Below are 16,462 nucleotides of genomic sequence, written 5' to 3'. Positions count from 1 at the left end.
CCTAGCAACACAACTCCTTTCAAGAGCCAAACCTCTGTTGCTACCTTGATATAAGCTCATGGTAAATGTCTCCAGGCCTGGGGAGGGGGTCACGCAGCATTTGGTGCTATCACTCCCAGCCTGGGAGTGGCCTAAGCCCACAGAGCGCAGGACCGCCTCTATTATCCATCACCGTTTCCAGAAAGCACACCTTAAAATCCATTGTGATGTCATGAAGCTGCAGTCTCCTGTCCAAATCCAGCTGCAGAGAGACAGGGCTCACATCTGAAAGGAAAAATGGTAAAAGCATTAGGTCAGAGACTTCCCACCTTCCCAGGCCTGCATAAGGTCCTGGTCTAGACTAGCTCTAGGAAGTGCAAAACACTCCAACCTTGATTCTCTGGTTTACCTCTGGGAGAGGAGATTACCAGTACATTTGTACTTGGGTGATCTATTCAAGATCCTGTCTGATTTTGGCCAAATTTCCTCCCCGCCATCACCTGATGCTTCTCACAGCTTAGTGGGTTTCAACTTGTCTGTCCACACTGATTCTGAAGCTCAATTCTTTCCATGCACCACCCATTGAAACTCCATAGAGTGAAATAAAGGCAGTTCTCTCTCCTCATAACCTTTCCTTAACATCCAAAAAGCTTTTCACCTCTAACACCCAATAGATCTCAAATATATATATCTAGAAGGTTCTGCTTGTCAACCTCCCATGCCCCACTGCCATAAGAAATACCTAGAAACCCAAAGGGTTCCTGAGCACCTCCATCTAGCCCCAGCCTGTGGATCTCCCCCGCAAGTTTGAGCCCCTATAGGTGGGAGATCCTCACCGTTCTGGGACTGCCACCAGCGCGTGGGGCCAGAGGAAGAGACCACATTCTCCACTCGGTGACTATTGTAGTTGTGAGGCAGCCTGGAGTCACACTTGCAGCATTTCAGTCGCCACTGTTGGGGAGAGAGATGGCAGAGGCTCAGGGTCGGGGGGTCCTCATCAAATTAGCCCTTGTGACCTGAGATCCCAACATATCATGCCCTCTGTGGGAATCCTACCTCCAGGGATCCATTGATTTCATTAATACACCTGGAAAGGTAAATTTCTTAAAAACAGAGCTATTGGACATCTTTTGATTTAATTCCTTTCTGTCCCTACTAACATACAATTGAATAGTAAATAGATGTTGTAGCTATAAAGGGGTATAAAGTGGTGGAAAAAATAACCTTGAAACACGATGTTGTCTTGAAGAGAAACTTGAGAAAAGTGCCAAAGGCAACAAGAAGGAGGGGATATTTGCATCAATTTAGCGTGGAGTATGCGTCAGATGCAAGCTGGAAAGTTTTATATCTGATCTCCTTTACCCTGAAAGCCTGACTGGCAAACGCTGGGATTTTGAGGATCAGGAAGAGGAGACACTAAAAGAAGATAAAGAAATTTGTGTTTTCAGGGCTAGCTTTGTTAACCCACTTCTTACACTGATTTTCTTTATAAATTGAGTGTGGTTTGGACTAGAATCATTCATTCATCCAACAAATACTGATGGAGTAGGTACCAAATGCCAGGCACAACTGTGGGCTCTGGAGTTAAAATAGTGAACAAAACAAAGGCCCTTTCCTCAGGGGGATGATGTTAAGTGATCTCCAAGGCCTTCCAGCACAGACACCTGGGATGTAGGGTCTCCCCAGATTTCATATTCCCTATCCATAAGAGAGAAGCCAGCCTCACTGAGGAAGTCCCAAGTCCCAAGTCACCTTCCCTGGACTGTGGCTATCTCTTCAAGTGCTGTGAATCCCATGGGCTTCATGGTAGGCAAAGATCACCAAGAAAAATATATGACCAGGGAGGCCACATGTACCTTGCTCTTTGAGTCTGTGCCTATGCATACACATGCATGTGCACACACACATACATACACACAACACAGATTACAAAACAACTATGTCCCCGCTCTCCCATGCTATACATACAAAATTGCTTTTCTCTGAGTAAGCATGATCCCAAGCCCTGTGCTCAACTTCAAGAATACAATCCAGAGGACTACAAATTCTTCCTTCTACAAAGCAAAAGTATGTCTTAGATAGAACTTCCCTACCCTGCTGGTCCTTCTGGGTAGGGACAACTGGACCTCCACATACCCCAGGCCTCTGCTTTTCCCTAAACCTCCTTTCATCACAATCGAGAAGGGGATCTGGTGGCCATCTCTGCAGCCTGCTGGTTCCTCGGACTCCACCACATTCATAAAAGGCCATACACGGACGAGGCTGGTGTCTTAGAACTGAATGGATTCACTGACAGTTCAGTTCCAAAGAGATTGAGTGAGTGCGCCGTGCCTGTGCCTTGACTTGTAGGAAATCCTTGCCCAGCATTCATCTTCCCCCTCCACTGCCAACAAAGGTGGGACCCGGAGAACACAATGGGGGAGCCACAGGCCCTGCCCTGGGCCTCGGCTTCCCACTCCACTTCCCAGCTCTCACATCCAATCTGCAAAAGAAGAGAGCTGTCACCCTTCCAGATGCTTGGAGGCATCCTCATCATAATCAAAATCCGCCTTATTAAACACTATCCTTTGGGAGCTTAATGCTCAAATAATGCCAGCACATGTGCCCTATATAAACAGCACCCACTACTCACCTGTCCCTTCCCCATCTCTGTCACTGTCCCTTCCCTTGCCCTGCTACATTATTCTTCATAATACATATCTCCACTTGACATTTGTGCATTTATCATCTGTTTTTTGTTTGTTTGTTTACAGTTTGTTTACTCCATGAGGTCAGGGGGATGATGATTGCTTTCCTTCCCTTTTGTAGTCCCGCTGCTTAGAAATGCATCTAGCACATAGCAGACCCTCACTAAATACTTGTTGAATGAAAGAATGAATTGTAAATGCCCAATAAATACCAACTATTTTCATTAACATTATTGATAGACACTTCCTTCCCTCACCCAGAGTTTAAAAGGAGAGGTGAGCATTTAGGAGAAAATCAAATGTCATTATTAAATGATGGGCCTATACTTCCAGCTACTCTGGAGGTTGAGGCAGGAGAATTGCTTAAGCTCGGGAGTTCAGAATAAGCCTGGGCAACATAGGGAGACCCCATAGCAAAAATAAATAAATAAACAAAGAAGTGATGGAGTGACTACTATGTACCAAGAACTATAATAGGTAATTTCAATACAATTTCCCATATAAATTTCATGATAACTTTTATGTGATAAGTACTGCTCATTCCATTTTATTTTTGAGAAGGCTGAGGCTCAAAGAGGCAATATGACTTTCCTATGGAGTCATCACCAGTGTCAGCACCAAAGAGTCCCTAACCACCTCTCTCACCCTCACTTTTTTTCCCCTCCCTTTTACCCCCTATTTCCATAGGAAACCATCTGAACAGCAGACCCTGCGAGAGGCACAGTAAAGGGTGACCATCTCTATCTTGCCCAGTGAACTCCAAGAAGGGTTTGTGCGGACCCTGAAGCCAATCGTGGGAGATGCCCAAGGCAAAGAGTCTTTGAGAAGAATCGGCTTCTTCAACTCAGTTACCACTAAGACTGGAGATGTGTCCCTGGCTGAATACCTGGGCCTTGACCATAGTCCATTCTGAGCAAGAGAAGGCTCTTGCTGGAGTCTGACTCCCCTCCAGAATCCTATTTTGGTCCCTGGCAATGAGCATGCCCTTCTCCACACTCTGCCCATCCCCTCAGGGGCAAACTTTTCCACTCCCCATCCTCTGTCTGCACTCAGCACATGTCCTGAGGAGAGACAAGGGCCAGCTGCCTTCCGGCCAGGCGCCTGTCACCAGAGCTCCCCACTCCCAGCTCTGCTGGGAGCTGATCCCAGCCTGCCCTTGGCCAGGAGAGTGCCAGAAACAAGGCTCTTTCTTTCCCTGGGCCATGGGACAAAGAGCTAGAGACTGTGGAAATGCCCTTGATACTCCCAAATGACAGAATATTATGTAATTATTAAAGACAGTTTAGTGGGTGCAATTGCCAGTAACACAAAAAGAAATTTTTTAAAAGTTGAAATAAAAAGTTTAATTACATGAAGGAGTGACTACATTCCTTTTTATGGGAAAAAAAATGTTGGACATAAACTTGTACAAACATCACCTCAAACATGTTTTTAAACATTTAGAAAATGTCTAGAAGGAAATATAGCTATATATTAGATGGCACCATATGAAATTGCTGATATTCACCCATTTTGACTTACAAATATAACAACTAGATAGTTCAACCTAATATCTGGGTAATAAGATTCTAGGTCACATTTTTCCTTCTCTGTTATCTTTTAATATGTTTAAACATTTATACCTTGAATATATATTAACTTTTATACTCAAAAACAGCATTAGAAAACAAAATAGACTTAAAAATGTGAGCGTGTTCAGCACGGGCTTATTCCCCTGCCTCCTCCCTTGGTCTCTCCAGGGGTAGTTGGGGCTCTCCATGTCTTCTTCACCCTCCTTCCACGTGTGCAGGCACTGATGGAGGGATCAGATGGCCTCATGGGCTTAAAAACTATGTGCTGCTTATCATAGTAACATAGCTAAGGAGGGATTTAGTTCAATCCTTGGAGGCAGGCTAAGCCAACAGGCTTGAGACAGGTATTTTAAGTAGCTCAGCTTGTCAACTAGCTGGTGGGATGAAGGCCTGAAATAGAGCAGCAGAAGCCTGTATGAAGACAAGCTGCATATTTCTTGTTTCCCCTGGGCCTCAGTGTCCCTGTCTATTTTATTCTTGTGAGCTCATATGTAGCACAGACATGTACACACACATATATATATGCATGTAGGTGAGTCTCAGCATGAGGCTTTTCCTCTCATGGGTGCTATGTGCACCGTCTCCCTCAGAGATGGAAGCTCTCAGCTGCAGCTGCCTCCCGCTCTGGGGTCATCTGGCCAGTATCCTCCTGGCTGTGCCAGCTCAGAGATGCAGCATTATTATCAATTCAGTGTGTCAGGCCTCCAGCCAGTTTGGCTTCTGCTTGCTCTCCAGCTGGAAATGCTGGGCCTTCTCCCTTCTCTTAGAGCTTTCTAGAAGCTCAGCAGTCTGGCTGGAAGACAACCCTCCCAGAGAGTTGGAGGAGGGCAGAGGAGTAAGCAAGAGCCAGCAGGGGCCTAAATCTCAGTGGAGAAGGGTAGAAAGAAAGGCAAATGCAAATGAAAAGCTCTGTGCCTTTGCAGAACACAGAGCTAATTCTGGGGGGGGAAAATAGGAGAACGGGCTTGGGTTATACCCAGCATAGCTCCCTCTCAGGAGTGAGCCAGGGGACTGCCTGTGTCCATCTAAGAAGCTACAGTCAGGGTCATGGCCACCATCCAAGGCCAAAAGAAGGAAGCCAAGACCAAAACAAAATAAGACAAAACAAAACAAAACAAAAACCAGCTGCCTTCAAGAAAAGGCATTTCCTCCACACCAGCTTCCTCGTTGGTAAAATGCAGGGGTTGATGAGATAATGAAGTTCCATCGTGCTCCAACATGCTATTGGAATTCTCCTCTACTCCAGCTTATCAGCCCAGAAGTCAAAAGCACTCCCAGCAAGCATACAAAGGAAGCAGGAGAAAAATAAGACATTGGCCAGATGCTCAGAGAAGAGGATGGTGGGAGAGGAATCCCTGAAGGTCTTTAATCAGCAAAGTATCTGTTAGATTCCTTGAGCTGCAGCATTTCTATGTGAAAGGAGATTGCCGGGCAACGTCAAAAGTCAGGGCCTGCGGCAGGTGCTGGCTGTTTTGAGCCATTTTCAACTTCAGTTTTTTCCTTATCATGAATTGAAATTTTGATCAGAGCCTTAACTTAGTGCAGCCCTATCTCCATCCTAACTAATTTTAGAAAGGTCAGTTCTGAAGCTGATTATAGAGATGATGCATACTATACACCCCAAAATTACACTGCACCAGTCTCTCTCATGAGCAGTGTGTGTGTGTGTGTGTGTGTGTACATATATATGTATATGTGTTTGTGTGTGTGTGTGTGTGTGTGTGTATATATATGATTTTACTTTATCTTTCCAAAATCAATTACATTTTACAAATAGTGGGTATTCCCCTTTTACAGATTAGGAAAGTGAACTTTAAATAAGAAGTATGTCCAAACCCATAAAATTAGGAAGGGATGAAACAGAGATTCTTGTCCCAGGTTGTCTGACTCAAACCTACCTATGCTATTCTGATTTAAGGAGTACAGAGGTAAGCTGGCAACTACTAGAATTTGCAGACTAGAATGGATTTGCAGGGTACTCCCTTCCCAACTGTAGCACAGACCTATCTAGAAACAGAGATGTCCCCCTCGTCCTGAGCATAGAGAGCTGGCATGTGTGTCTGGGACCTCTACAGATTCCATGACTGACAATGGGATTCTATAGCTCCTGCCAGGGACACAGGCAGAGGGCAGAAGGCTGTCAAGGAAATAAGGTAGGCCTGGCATATGTTGCCCAGAGGCTTCCAGGGTGCTGAACCCTAGGGTCAGTGGGGCAAGAGGCCAGGCCAGCAAAGTTGTAAAGCCATCCTGGTTATGTGTCTAAGTCTTCTATTACACCTTTCCCCCTCTATTCTCTCCCTTTTGCTCCACAAGACCCTCTTCCTCACTCATAACAGCCAGGACCCTCGGGTCTCACATTTTACCCATGTTTGGCATCTTTCTGACAGCAACCCCCTACGTTGCCCCTTTTTATTTTCTTCTATTCCCTCAAAATTGACTCCCCCTTGGTCTTACTCTCTTGAGACTCTGCAGAAGTCACAGTTAAGTTTCGATAAACCCTTGCTGAGGCAGACCTATGGTAGATCATAGGTTGCTGTTTTGCCTTTCCTAGGGGTGACTGCATTTAAAACAAGAATCTCAACAATGTTCCATCCAAAACAGTGACACCCCAAAAGCAGGAGTTTGGGGATTTTTAGACCTTAGGCCTCTGGGAACCAGAAAAACCGATATTTTGGTCACACAGGTTCAAAGCCCTCTTAGGCAAAGGATGGTGATGATTGTACACATAGGAACACATCCTCAGCCTACACAGTAGCTTAACTGAAGGTCAAGAAGACAGACAATTTCCAGATCCAAATGGACAGTGACTGTTGATGTGTGCACATGTGGGTATGGGTATGCTTGTGTGTGTGTTGGGAAAGAGGGAATCTCCAACTGGCTGTGGCTCCCCAGTTTCTTTCCAAGAGATAAAAATGACAGCTGTTTGGTTTATACAGTTAATTAACCTGAGGAATGTGCTGTGTAAGACTGTTATTTAGGCAACTGGATAATTAAGTTTTCCCTCAGAAAGGGAGAGATGTGGGGGATAAATAGAACAGTAAAGGGAGCAAACACAAGGTTAGAGACATTATTGGGAGCAGAACCCAGAGCTGGAAGCTTCCAGATAAAACTCCCTGGTTCTAGAGGGTGGGTATCAGCCCAGAGATGACCAGTGGATGTGGCTCAGCCTTTGCAGCCTGGCCCTGAGAAAGACTGAGGACCCACAGTGTCACACACGTCACTCAGTTATCTCAGAAGCAGGCAGTCACTAACACAGAGTAAAAGGCTGACTAACTCAACTCCTTCATTTCATAAAACGGGAAATGGAAAAGGAGTCATGACCTTCACAAGGTCTCCAACTTATTCTAAGGGTCAAACCAGGACCAGAACTAGAGAGTCTTCACCCCCGATCTGGGGTGATGTCACTGACGACAGTGACTGCATTTGAATTCTTCAGCAGCCCACTGTGGATCAGATTGGCAGCAGTCACCTTGGGAGGCCAAGAGCAGACCAACCCCAGGATGAGGTGATTTCAGCGAGGTACGTGAGCATGCATCCTGATCAAGAAAGAAATGCTCAGGAGGGGGATCTGCAGATGGGCATTCTCTGCATGCAGACACAGCCTCTGGAGGCAGGGACGGGGACGAGACAGGACAGAACAGTCAGCTTCTGCCAGGCACCTCACATCCACTGTGCACATTCCTTTACACAATACTCAGAGCAACCCTTAAAGTGGGTGCTGTCAATTGCTCCTATTTACCAAATGAAGCTCTGGGACAGCATAGAAATTAATGAGGGGAAGGAGGTAACACAGTCACTTGACTCTGCCTTGAGACTAAAGAAATAATGGTGGTGGTGGTGAGTTTACCCAGAAGTTATCTTGGAGCTAGAAGAGAGCAAACAAGGGGATGGGCTGGAACTGCAGCCTCAGGCCTTTTTGAAAAAGAGCAGCCTAGGCCCAAGCCCAGACATTTAATAGGTCATCAAGGCGGGCTGCCGCCCAGAAGGCCAAAGTTGGGGAAGTTGGGAGGAGGTGCCATAGGGCAAACCTGGCCAAGTCCAAAATCCATTGCAAGGGTTGCAACATGAATCCAAAACCCAAAGAGCAAGCCCTTGAGACCAGTATGATGTAACCACTGAGACAGAATCAGACAGGAGAGGTAGCATGCAAACAGGCTAAGGTGGGTCCACAAAAACGGAGCTGCTTCTCAGAGTTCAGGAGATAGGAGAGACAATATTGAAATTGGGAGTCCCTGCTACTCCTGTAATTCCCACCCCACCATCTCCCTCTGTTAGTCAGTGGGATTGGAAGTGGGAGGTGCAGTAAAACAGAAATGTCCAAAAGTCATGAACCCCCACTGCACTTGAATCCATGCCACATCAGCAGCAGACAGTGTGTGCCCAGTGACTTTGTACTAGGCTCAGGGCTCGCCACATCACCCCTGCATGGAAATAGAACAGAGGCACTAATCAGAGGCCTTAACTTGAGGATGGTGTGTACATGGGAGTGGGAGCTGGTAGAAAGGAGGGGTCAAAGGGTGAAGAGGTACTTAGGTACACAGCTCTGTATCATCCACCTGTGACTATCCAGAACATGCCCCTGTGCCTTCTCAACACCTGTGTGTTTCCACCAGAAGTGTGGGGTCCAAACACATACTGAAAACTTTCCAATAGCTCATATGAATAACAAGAGCCACCCATGGGGTGTCATGACAATTAGCTTACACGTAAACTCTTAGTAGGTTGCCTAGAGTATATAATGTGTGCTTCATAAATGAGAGTTGCTACTAGTATCACTTAAGAACAAAAGAAACTTAAAGACTGGAACTGAAACTCAACACAGTTGAAATCTGAATTCTTAAATTTTTTCACACAGCCACCACTGCCGGGAGTCATCAGTATATGTATCCATCGTTGGAAGCTATGGCCTACGAGAAGCTTAGGCATGTAAAGGAGAGGAAAAAAGAAATGAAAAAAAGAGAGGAAGAGGGCAGGGAAGAGGTGCTGGTGGTCAGTAGTTGGCTCATTCCCAAAGAATGTGGGAGCAAAAGAGGGACCATCTTGTCCAACACTCACTCATGAAAGAGAAGAACAAGACTAAGGGTAATTTGGCAGACAAGGTCATACCACAAGTTAATGGCAGACCTGGAATTACACACCTCCTTCAAGATGCTCCCATCCCCCGTTCTTTTCCAAAGGCTATCTGGATTTATTTCCCTTATAGAAAAAGAGTTAATGCTTCTCAGCTTTCATATCAGGAAAATAGCTGAGATTTATCCATCCCCAGGGTTGCAAAAGTCTAGACTTCTCTTTTGCAAGCACTGTGTTTTGCTCTCATGGGGCTGCTTACAAACATGGAATGCAGCTGGCTCCCTGGGGCATCTGGGAGAAGGAGAGGGCAGACCATGGAGAAGCCAAAAGCCCAGGCCTAGCAGGGGAGAGGCTGTCCAGACAGGGCTGAAAGCAAGGGCATGTCCCAATATGGGGGCTTCTGATCTCTCCTTGCTTCCCCTTCCAGAAGGCAAGTCAGTCTGATGAAGAAACCAGCAAGAGGTATCCCTGGAATTTTCAGACATGGGCTCAAAGGCACATGACTGGGCAGTGGGGAATATAGGAAGGGGGCAGCTAAAATCATTCTGTTGCCTAGAAAGCTCAATAATTCCAGGTCCCCCGATGCTTGTGGAGTCATCTGGGCCCACAGGGAGTACTTGCCTTACCCAAACCTGTCAAATGGGCTTTCCCACATCCAAGTGGGTGAGACACAGAAACCACAGCCATCTCTGCTCAGCACCTCTGAAGTTATTATTCAGTACTATTAAAAATAGCCAAGAGAACACTAGGGACTAAAAGGCCAATGAAACCATATCAGATACCACCTTCCCAAGTCCTAAGGACAAGGGCACCTGGAAAGAGGAAACCATAGATAACCTGAGTCTCCTTCATAGCAATCAATCAATCTCACTTTCTCTTCCTCTCTCTCCCTTTCCCCCAAAGGCTGCAAAGATTCAGGGCAAACCATGTTTTAACCACTTCTTTCAGGACTATGTTTATTTGGTTGGTTGGTTTGGGTTTTGGTACCAGGGATTAAACCCAAGAGCACTAAGCCACATTCCCAGACCTTTTAATTTTTTAAATTTTGAGACAGTCTCGCCAGCTTGCTTACAGTCTCACTAAATTGCTGAGGCTGGCTTTGAACCTACAATCCTCCAGCCCCAGCCTCCCAAGCCTCTAGGATTACAGGCATGCACCACCATGCCCAGCCAGGCTTATGTTTTGAGGGCAGCAAAATGACTAATAAAGCAACTTGAAGATAAGAAAACACTGAGTAATTAATTTCAACTTTGCGTAGAAAGATCCCACCTTGTTGAAGGGAAATGTTCCTACAAAAGAGATTCAGATGCACCATGGAAGAAAAAGCCCAACAGTTCTTTTAAAAAGCCAATTACCTAACAGGCAATGTTAATCAACATAGCTCCCAAAATTGAGCTCCTGGATTTGTTTGGTTTCTTTTCCAATTTATCAGTTATCTGACTGTCACCGATAACCTCATGTCACTTCTTCACTTATCTCACTGATTTGTTTTTAACAAGTTTGAGTATTTTCCAGTGGACCACTAACAGATAAGTAAGTTGGCCCTTACACAAAACAGTGGCAAAACGCAAAAGATAGATTCTAGCCTCCAGTCATATATTCTCCTTCTAGCTCTGCCCCATCCACACTCCAACACTGGTCAAAAAAGTGGTGGTGACAGAGGGACCATGCTCAACTTGGTCACATTGTAGGAAGAACACCAGTCAGTGCACATCTCAGCCCCCATGTTCCACCAGTCTTATCTTTGACCACCAAAGATGGCACCCGAGATTCTGCATACCTAAGAGATCAATATTTGTCCATTCGCCTATCCCCAAAGCTTGAAATCTATCCTTTGCCAATGCCCATGCTCAAGGGCTGAGAAAAAAACCTTTTCAGCTTTATCCAATGAAAGAGGGAAAAAGGACATTTGGCTAATTCTGAGTATATTCTCTCTTGCCCAATTAACATGTAAATTCCTTAAAAGCAGGGATCTAGCCTTAAGTTTCTTATATTTCTCTGCTCTTCACAGTCGCACACTCTAAGTACTCAGTGAACAAATGGCAGGCCCACCCCACCTTTCTCCAGTACAAGAGGCCATAGAAGTAGGTCCTACCTCTCCATACTGTGTGCAATAGGTCTCAGGCTTGGTCAGTCCACAGGTAGATGAAGCTCGGAGAAACCGGGTCCTTCCAATGAGCAAGTCCCCAACAGGTGGGTAGCAGGCCCCACGGGAGCAGGCTTGTTGGGCACGCAGGAAGCCGGGCAAGGCTGAAATCACAGGGGTGTGCTAGGGTATGGCCCAGAGAGAGGAGGGTTTAACTGGCCACATATCCCTCAGGAGAGTTGATATTTGCAGGACTGGACCCTCTGTCTCACTCCTGTCCCACTCCCTGCTGGTGGTAATGATTATAGTCCTGATACTATTAGATGAGAAATCTGATTTTATATCCTATAATCCCAAGTTTAAAAAGGAGAAGAGGAGAATGTTCAGAGGAGAAACATGGCAACCTAAACCCACCCAACCTTTAAATGTTGTGTCTACAGGGGATTTTAGAATCAAGCTAGAGACACACCCAGCCACCAGGACATGGTACAAAGCTCTTTTTGCCTACTGCATGTCCTGTCAACAGCCTAGAGGAGGGGACTGCTGAGCCATCTGTGGAAGATGGAGAGAGGTGGCATTCTTTCTACTCCTTTATCTGCAAAACTGACCCAGCCACTTTTTTCAGGTATTCAGTTACGATTCACTAGAAAATCAAAAATTCAAGTCACAGTGGCTCTAGAACCTGCTTGAAAGTGAGAAGGTAGCAAATAAATGGTGACAAGTGCTCAGGAAATCACACACCACCCTCAGATAAGAATAAAAGACATTTGGGAGCCTTTCAAGAGAGGCAGAGAATCTTCTTCCTCAAAGGCCCTACAGAGTACGGAAACTCTCACAGATGTCCCCATTAGACTTTTGTAAACTCTCTTCTACCTGTGATGGTCACCTCCCTGCTAAAGGACAAGACATGGGACAGGGACACTTACCAAAACACAGGAAAAGGAACAGCCTCATCATCAGCCAGTGGGGTGATCCTCAGAGAGAACCTCACCTTTGGGCAGAGCGAAGCAGACTCTGTAAAATAATACAACCTCCTTAGGGGACATGAGCCCCTTTCTTTTTAGGCTTTTGGGCCCATGTTTTTTTCAGAAGTTGTTACTTAGGGTCCTGGCCAACAGCAAGCAGCAAACACATTTGTGACCAAAATCTTGGAAAATGCCAGAGTCCTAGACCCCCTTCCTAGCTGTTGTGTGACTCACAGGGTACCCTGGGAAAATCCCATTCCTCCCAGACTTCAACTTCTTCCTGTGAAATGGTTAGGAAGGAGGATCAACCCTGCTCACTCCACTGGGCCATAAAGAGGACGTGGGGAGTAGAAAGGAACAGAAAGAGAGCTGTAGGGAGACCCCAGGCCTTTCTCCTTCCTCCAGGGAGAAGACTGATCTTCCTCAGGGCCTGGACCAGCAGTCTCAACCTATAGTCCAGCCTACAGTCCAACAGGCAAATAGGGCAAGTGGCTGAGATCCTGGGAGCAAGCCCTCTCCCACCATTGGCATCACCAAGAGCCACAGTGAGGCTGGGGCTGTGGTGAGCACAATTCTAGACTAAGCAGATAACTGGGAGGCAATGGGAGACAGGTGGGGCCTGGCTGTTTTTTAAAGAGTGACAGAGGATTTAATCTAAACTGAAAGCAAACCAAAATATCTCATTTATGGGCAGAGAATCTGAAGGCAGCTGGAAATGAAGATTCAGAAGCCTCAAGTGGGGGGTCCCAGAGGTGCACCCGCCCCGTGGAGGCATGCTCCATCCTTCCTCCTGCAGTGTCTTCCCTATGCCTTGGATTGGACCTTGCTCTACTCCAATGACAGCCACACACTCCATTAGCTGGCATAGAGGGATGGGGGACTGGCATGGGTAATCTGGGGGCATTTAAACCTTTAAATCCTACTGCTTTAAAATCATTTTTTCCATCAAAGGGAGATAAGTAGAGGAAAGGGACCAGGGGGAGGAAGAAGTAGAGGGAGGGAGGAAGTGTTAGGGAACGATATTGGTCAAATTATATTGTTATGTTGTGAGCATGTATGAATATGTAACAAAAATCCCATCACTATCTACAACTATAATGTACCAATAATAAATTTAAAAAAAAAAAGTGGAAAGAGAAAAATAATAATTCCTTCCAATAGCCAGCATGCAGCTTAAGGTCCCACGATTGTCAGTGACCTAAGAGAGAGGCCTACCTCCTGTTTTTTGTCCAGTGCTCTCTCTGCAGTCCTACCCCAGAGCTGGAAATCCCCCAGGAATGAAGCACTCTGGGCTGGGCCAACCCACCCTTCCCGCTTCTCTTTTGTGTTCAGTTCCAGACCTGAACCGGCTTTCTTCTAAGTCACTGAGGTGCTTATCAGAGGTAGAAAAGCAGAGCAAACAGCAGCAGACATCTTAACAAGCGTTTGGAGGTGCACTCACTCAGGTGAGCTCCCAGAGGGAGGAAGGAATCAGGCTCTGCTACCAGCTCCAGGCACCCAGAGACAGCCCTGCTCCCCACCCGCCCCCTCTGGGCAGGTGAAGGCAGGTAACATACCTCTCCCGGTGATACTGTTCCCTCGCCAGATCGCCTCTCTAAGAGCTCCCCTCAAATGTGGGGGTCTCCTCTCTTGGCTTCAAAGTTTTAAACAACAGCCTCACCTCTGGAGACTCCCTAGCTGGGCGTAGTCCCACTGCAGGGCGGGCCTCAGGAATCTGGTAGCAGTCACGCCCATCTGTCGTCACTGCACCCCCACCCTCAGACGAGACTGGGCAAGTGGGCCATCCTGAGGCTCTGAAGCAAGCTCTGCAGTGCCCACTGACCTATGGGTGCCTTGAGGGTTGGAAAGGGTCCTGCAAACAGAAAGCACCAGGCAAATATGAGTGATCATAACAGACCTGGACCCCTGGAGTGGGCAAAGGCTCTCAATTTGGTACCAGGCACTTACTTGGCATCTTTCCAAGGCCAGTAGTGGTCACCTTCCTCTTATTTCCTGGACCACCCTAGACAAGAAGACTAAGCAGGGGACACAAAGAGCAGAGCTTGTATACAAAATGTTAAAGCCTAGACATGTGGTTGGGCTGGCAGGTGAGAAGACCCAAACATCCAGACCCCTCACAAGGGGAAAATGTGGAAAATCCCAGCTTCTTGGGGAACTTTGGAGGATACTTAAAAGGATCAGGAAATGGTCAGAGCTCAACTCTCCAGGGAAGTTTAAGAGGGATGAACAGAAGAACTCCAAGCCTCGCCTCTGGCTACCTCCACAGAGTTGGCAGGGAGCCCTATGACAGGTAACTACCTGTGAGTCACTGCCTGGGCTGCAGGGAGGGCTGGTCTGCTAGCCCCTCCCTCCTGGGCAGGAATGCCAGCCCCGAGGGCCAGAAAACAGACTTGACCACAAGTGGTGGAAGGAAAAGCTGAGGCAGAGCTGAACTAGAAAAGTCAAAGCAGACTTCCCCTGGCCCTCTGCCAGGCCAGAGAACACGGCTCCCTTTGTGGGACTTAGGCGGGCTCCTAGCTGAGGGTTCCTAGGCCCAAGAACCACTGTAAATGGCAAAAGCAGGTCCAGGATGAAAGGCTGGTCTCATTGGACACTCTTTCCCCACCCTGTTGGGTCAGAGGGCTTTTGTGGAGACCTGGAAGGTCATTCAGTCCCGATCTTGGCCCTGGAGCACTTACCCTGGCATCCTTTTGGAACATTATTGCCTAAAGTTGCACTTTAAAGGAGACTCTTTCCCATTCTAGCATTTTAGTGTCTTCTAAGCAGAAAGTTGTCTACCACCACAGGGGTTATGCCCAAGCAATTGGTTGGAGAACACTTAGGGACAAATGTAGGATTCTGTGGATTAAATTAGGTATGTCTAACTCCCACATTCTAATTTAGCCCAGGTTCAGGTGGGTGGGAGAATACTGTAATCAGCAAGTGGGCAGTAAGTTGTTTAGATGCATAGCTGGCGTGCCAATAAATGTTAGTTTCTTGCCCACTGTAAGAATTCCAGTGAAATCTGCCTTAACTTAGCAAGCAGAGGTCAGAACAAGAAACCTGATTTCATCAGCCCTGCAGAACACAGAGACCCCCATTCAGTCCACTGCAGAGAAGGGTCACTTTGAAGTCCCTGCATTTTGAGCCCTCCCACATAGTGATCTCTCTCTCTCTCTTTCTCCACTCCCTCAACTCTCTGAACATAAAACTTCAGGGGACTTTCATTCTCTGCCCATCACCAAAGGATATGACAAAGAACTCAGTAATAATTAACTCAGCAGAAGAGAGCAGGTGTTGTAATCTCAGTTCCTAGACCAGAGGAAAGCAGGCAGGGCAGACATGTGGGGGACCTCACCATGAGTAGCTGGAGCTCTTTAAATCCCCACTCCTCCCCCTTTCTGAGGCTAGAAGCTCAGGTAAATAAGCATTTGGTGTCTCAGACTTCACAAGCTGGGACAGGTCCCTGAGATTGGCTTCACAGAATGGAAATGTCAATTGCTCTGCTAGGGCCCCCCACGCACTCCCCAGCAAAGCTCAGGAAGCTGTTTATGCAGACTGCCAAGAGTATGCCTCCTCTTCAAGGACATTGATCATTCCCAAATCAGGACCCAAAGCTCCCAGAATTCTGGGGCACCCAACACAGGCTTCAGAATGTCAAAGCCTAGATGAACACATTAGGCTTTGACATTCTGAAGCCTGTGTTGGATGCCCCAGAATTCTAAAATAGAGCCTTAGGCTCAGCTGGGGTCTGACCAGGGCTAGAGAGGAGATGGGGACGTGCCCCAAGCACCTCATCCTTCCTCTGCACACCCCTTTCTTCTCACCCTGCCAGCCACTTTCCTGCTACAAAGAGCTCTTCTCCCCTGGAGCCTTGTTGGTTCATTAGAACTTTTACTTGGGAAAGCGGCTGGTGAAATCAGTCTTGACTCCTATTTTTCACACATCCACACCAGTCTACCAGTAAATGCCATTAGCTTCTCCCTCCAAAAGTAACCAGAATCTAATTCCACCTTTTTGCATGGGCCTCTCTGCCCTGGACTTCTGCAACTGCAGACCTGGTCTCCTCTGCACAGGTCTATTGTCAAAGCCGAACACAGCAGGTCACTTCACTCCCCTTCTGGG

At 46.9% G+C, this 16,462-nt stretch overlaps 1 protein-coding gene across 5 annotated transcripts in view; it reads right to left on the bottom strand.

Moving 5' to 3' along the window:
* The window catches only part of Lamb3 (laminin subunit beta 3), a 149,837-nt gene that overhangs the window by 23,162 nt on the left and 110,213 nt on the right, over positions 1-16,462 (bottom strand). For 4 of the 5 annotated variants that reach the window (XM_071600110.1, XM_071600108.1, XM_071600109.1 and 1 more), the window contains 6 exons: positions 14,306-14,373; positions 14,019-14,210; positions 12,320-12,407; positions 11,403-11,557; positions 816-930; positions 191-264 (listed from right to left, as the gene is read on the bottom strand). In XM_071600110.1, the coding sequence (XP_071456211.1) occupies positions 191-264; positions 816-930; positions 11,403-11,557; positions 12,320-12,350 (375 nt within the window). In that variant the 5' untranslated portion in view covers positions 12,351-12,407; positions 14,019-14,210; positions 14,306-14,373. The remainder of the gene's footprint in view (positions 1-190; positions 265-815; positions 931-11,402; positions 11,558-12,319; positions 12,408-14,018; positions 14,211-14,305; positions 14,374-16,462) is intronic. The other variant, XM_027934739.2, reaches the window with a different exon arrangement.

The sequence above is a fragment of the Marmota flaviventris genome, chromosome 12 (assembly GCF_047511675.1).
Source record: "Marmota flaviventris isolate mMarFla1 chromosome 12, mMarFla1.hap1, whole genome shotgun sequence".
Taxonomy (NCBI): Eukaryota; Metazoa; Chordata; class Mammalia; order Rodentia; family Sciuridae; genus Marmota; species Marmota flaviventris.
Note: the sequence above shows the minus strand (reverse complement) of the source record. Positions and strands in the feature narration are given on the sequence as shown.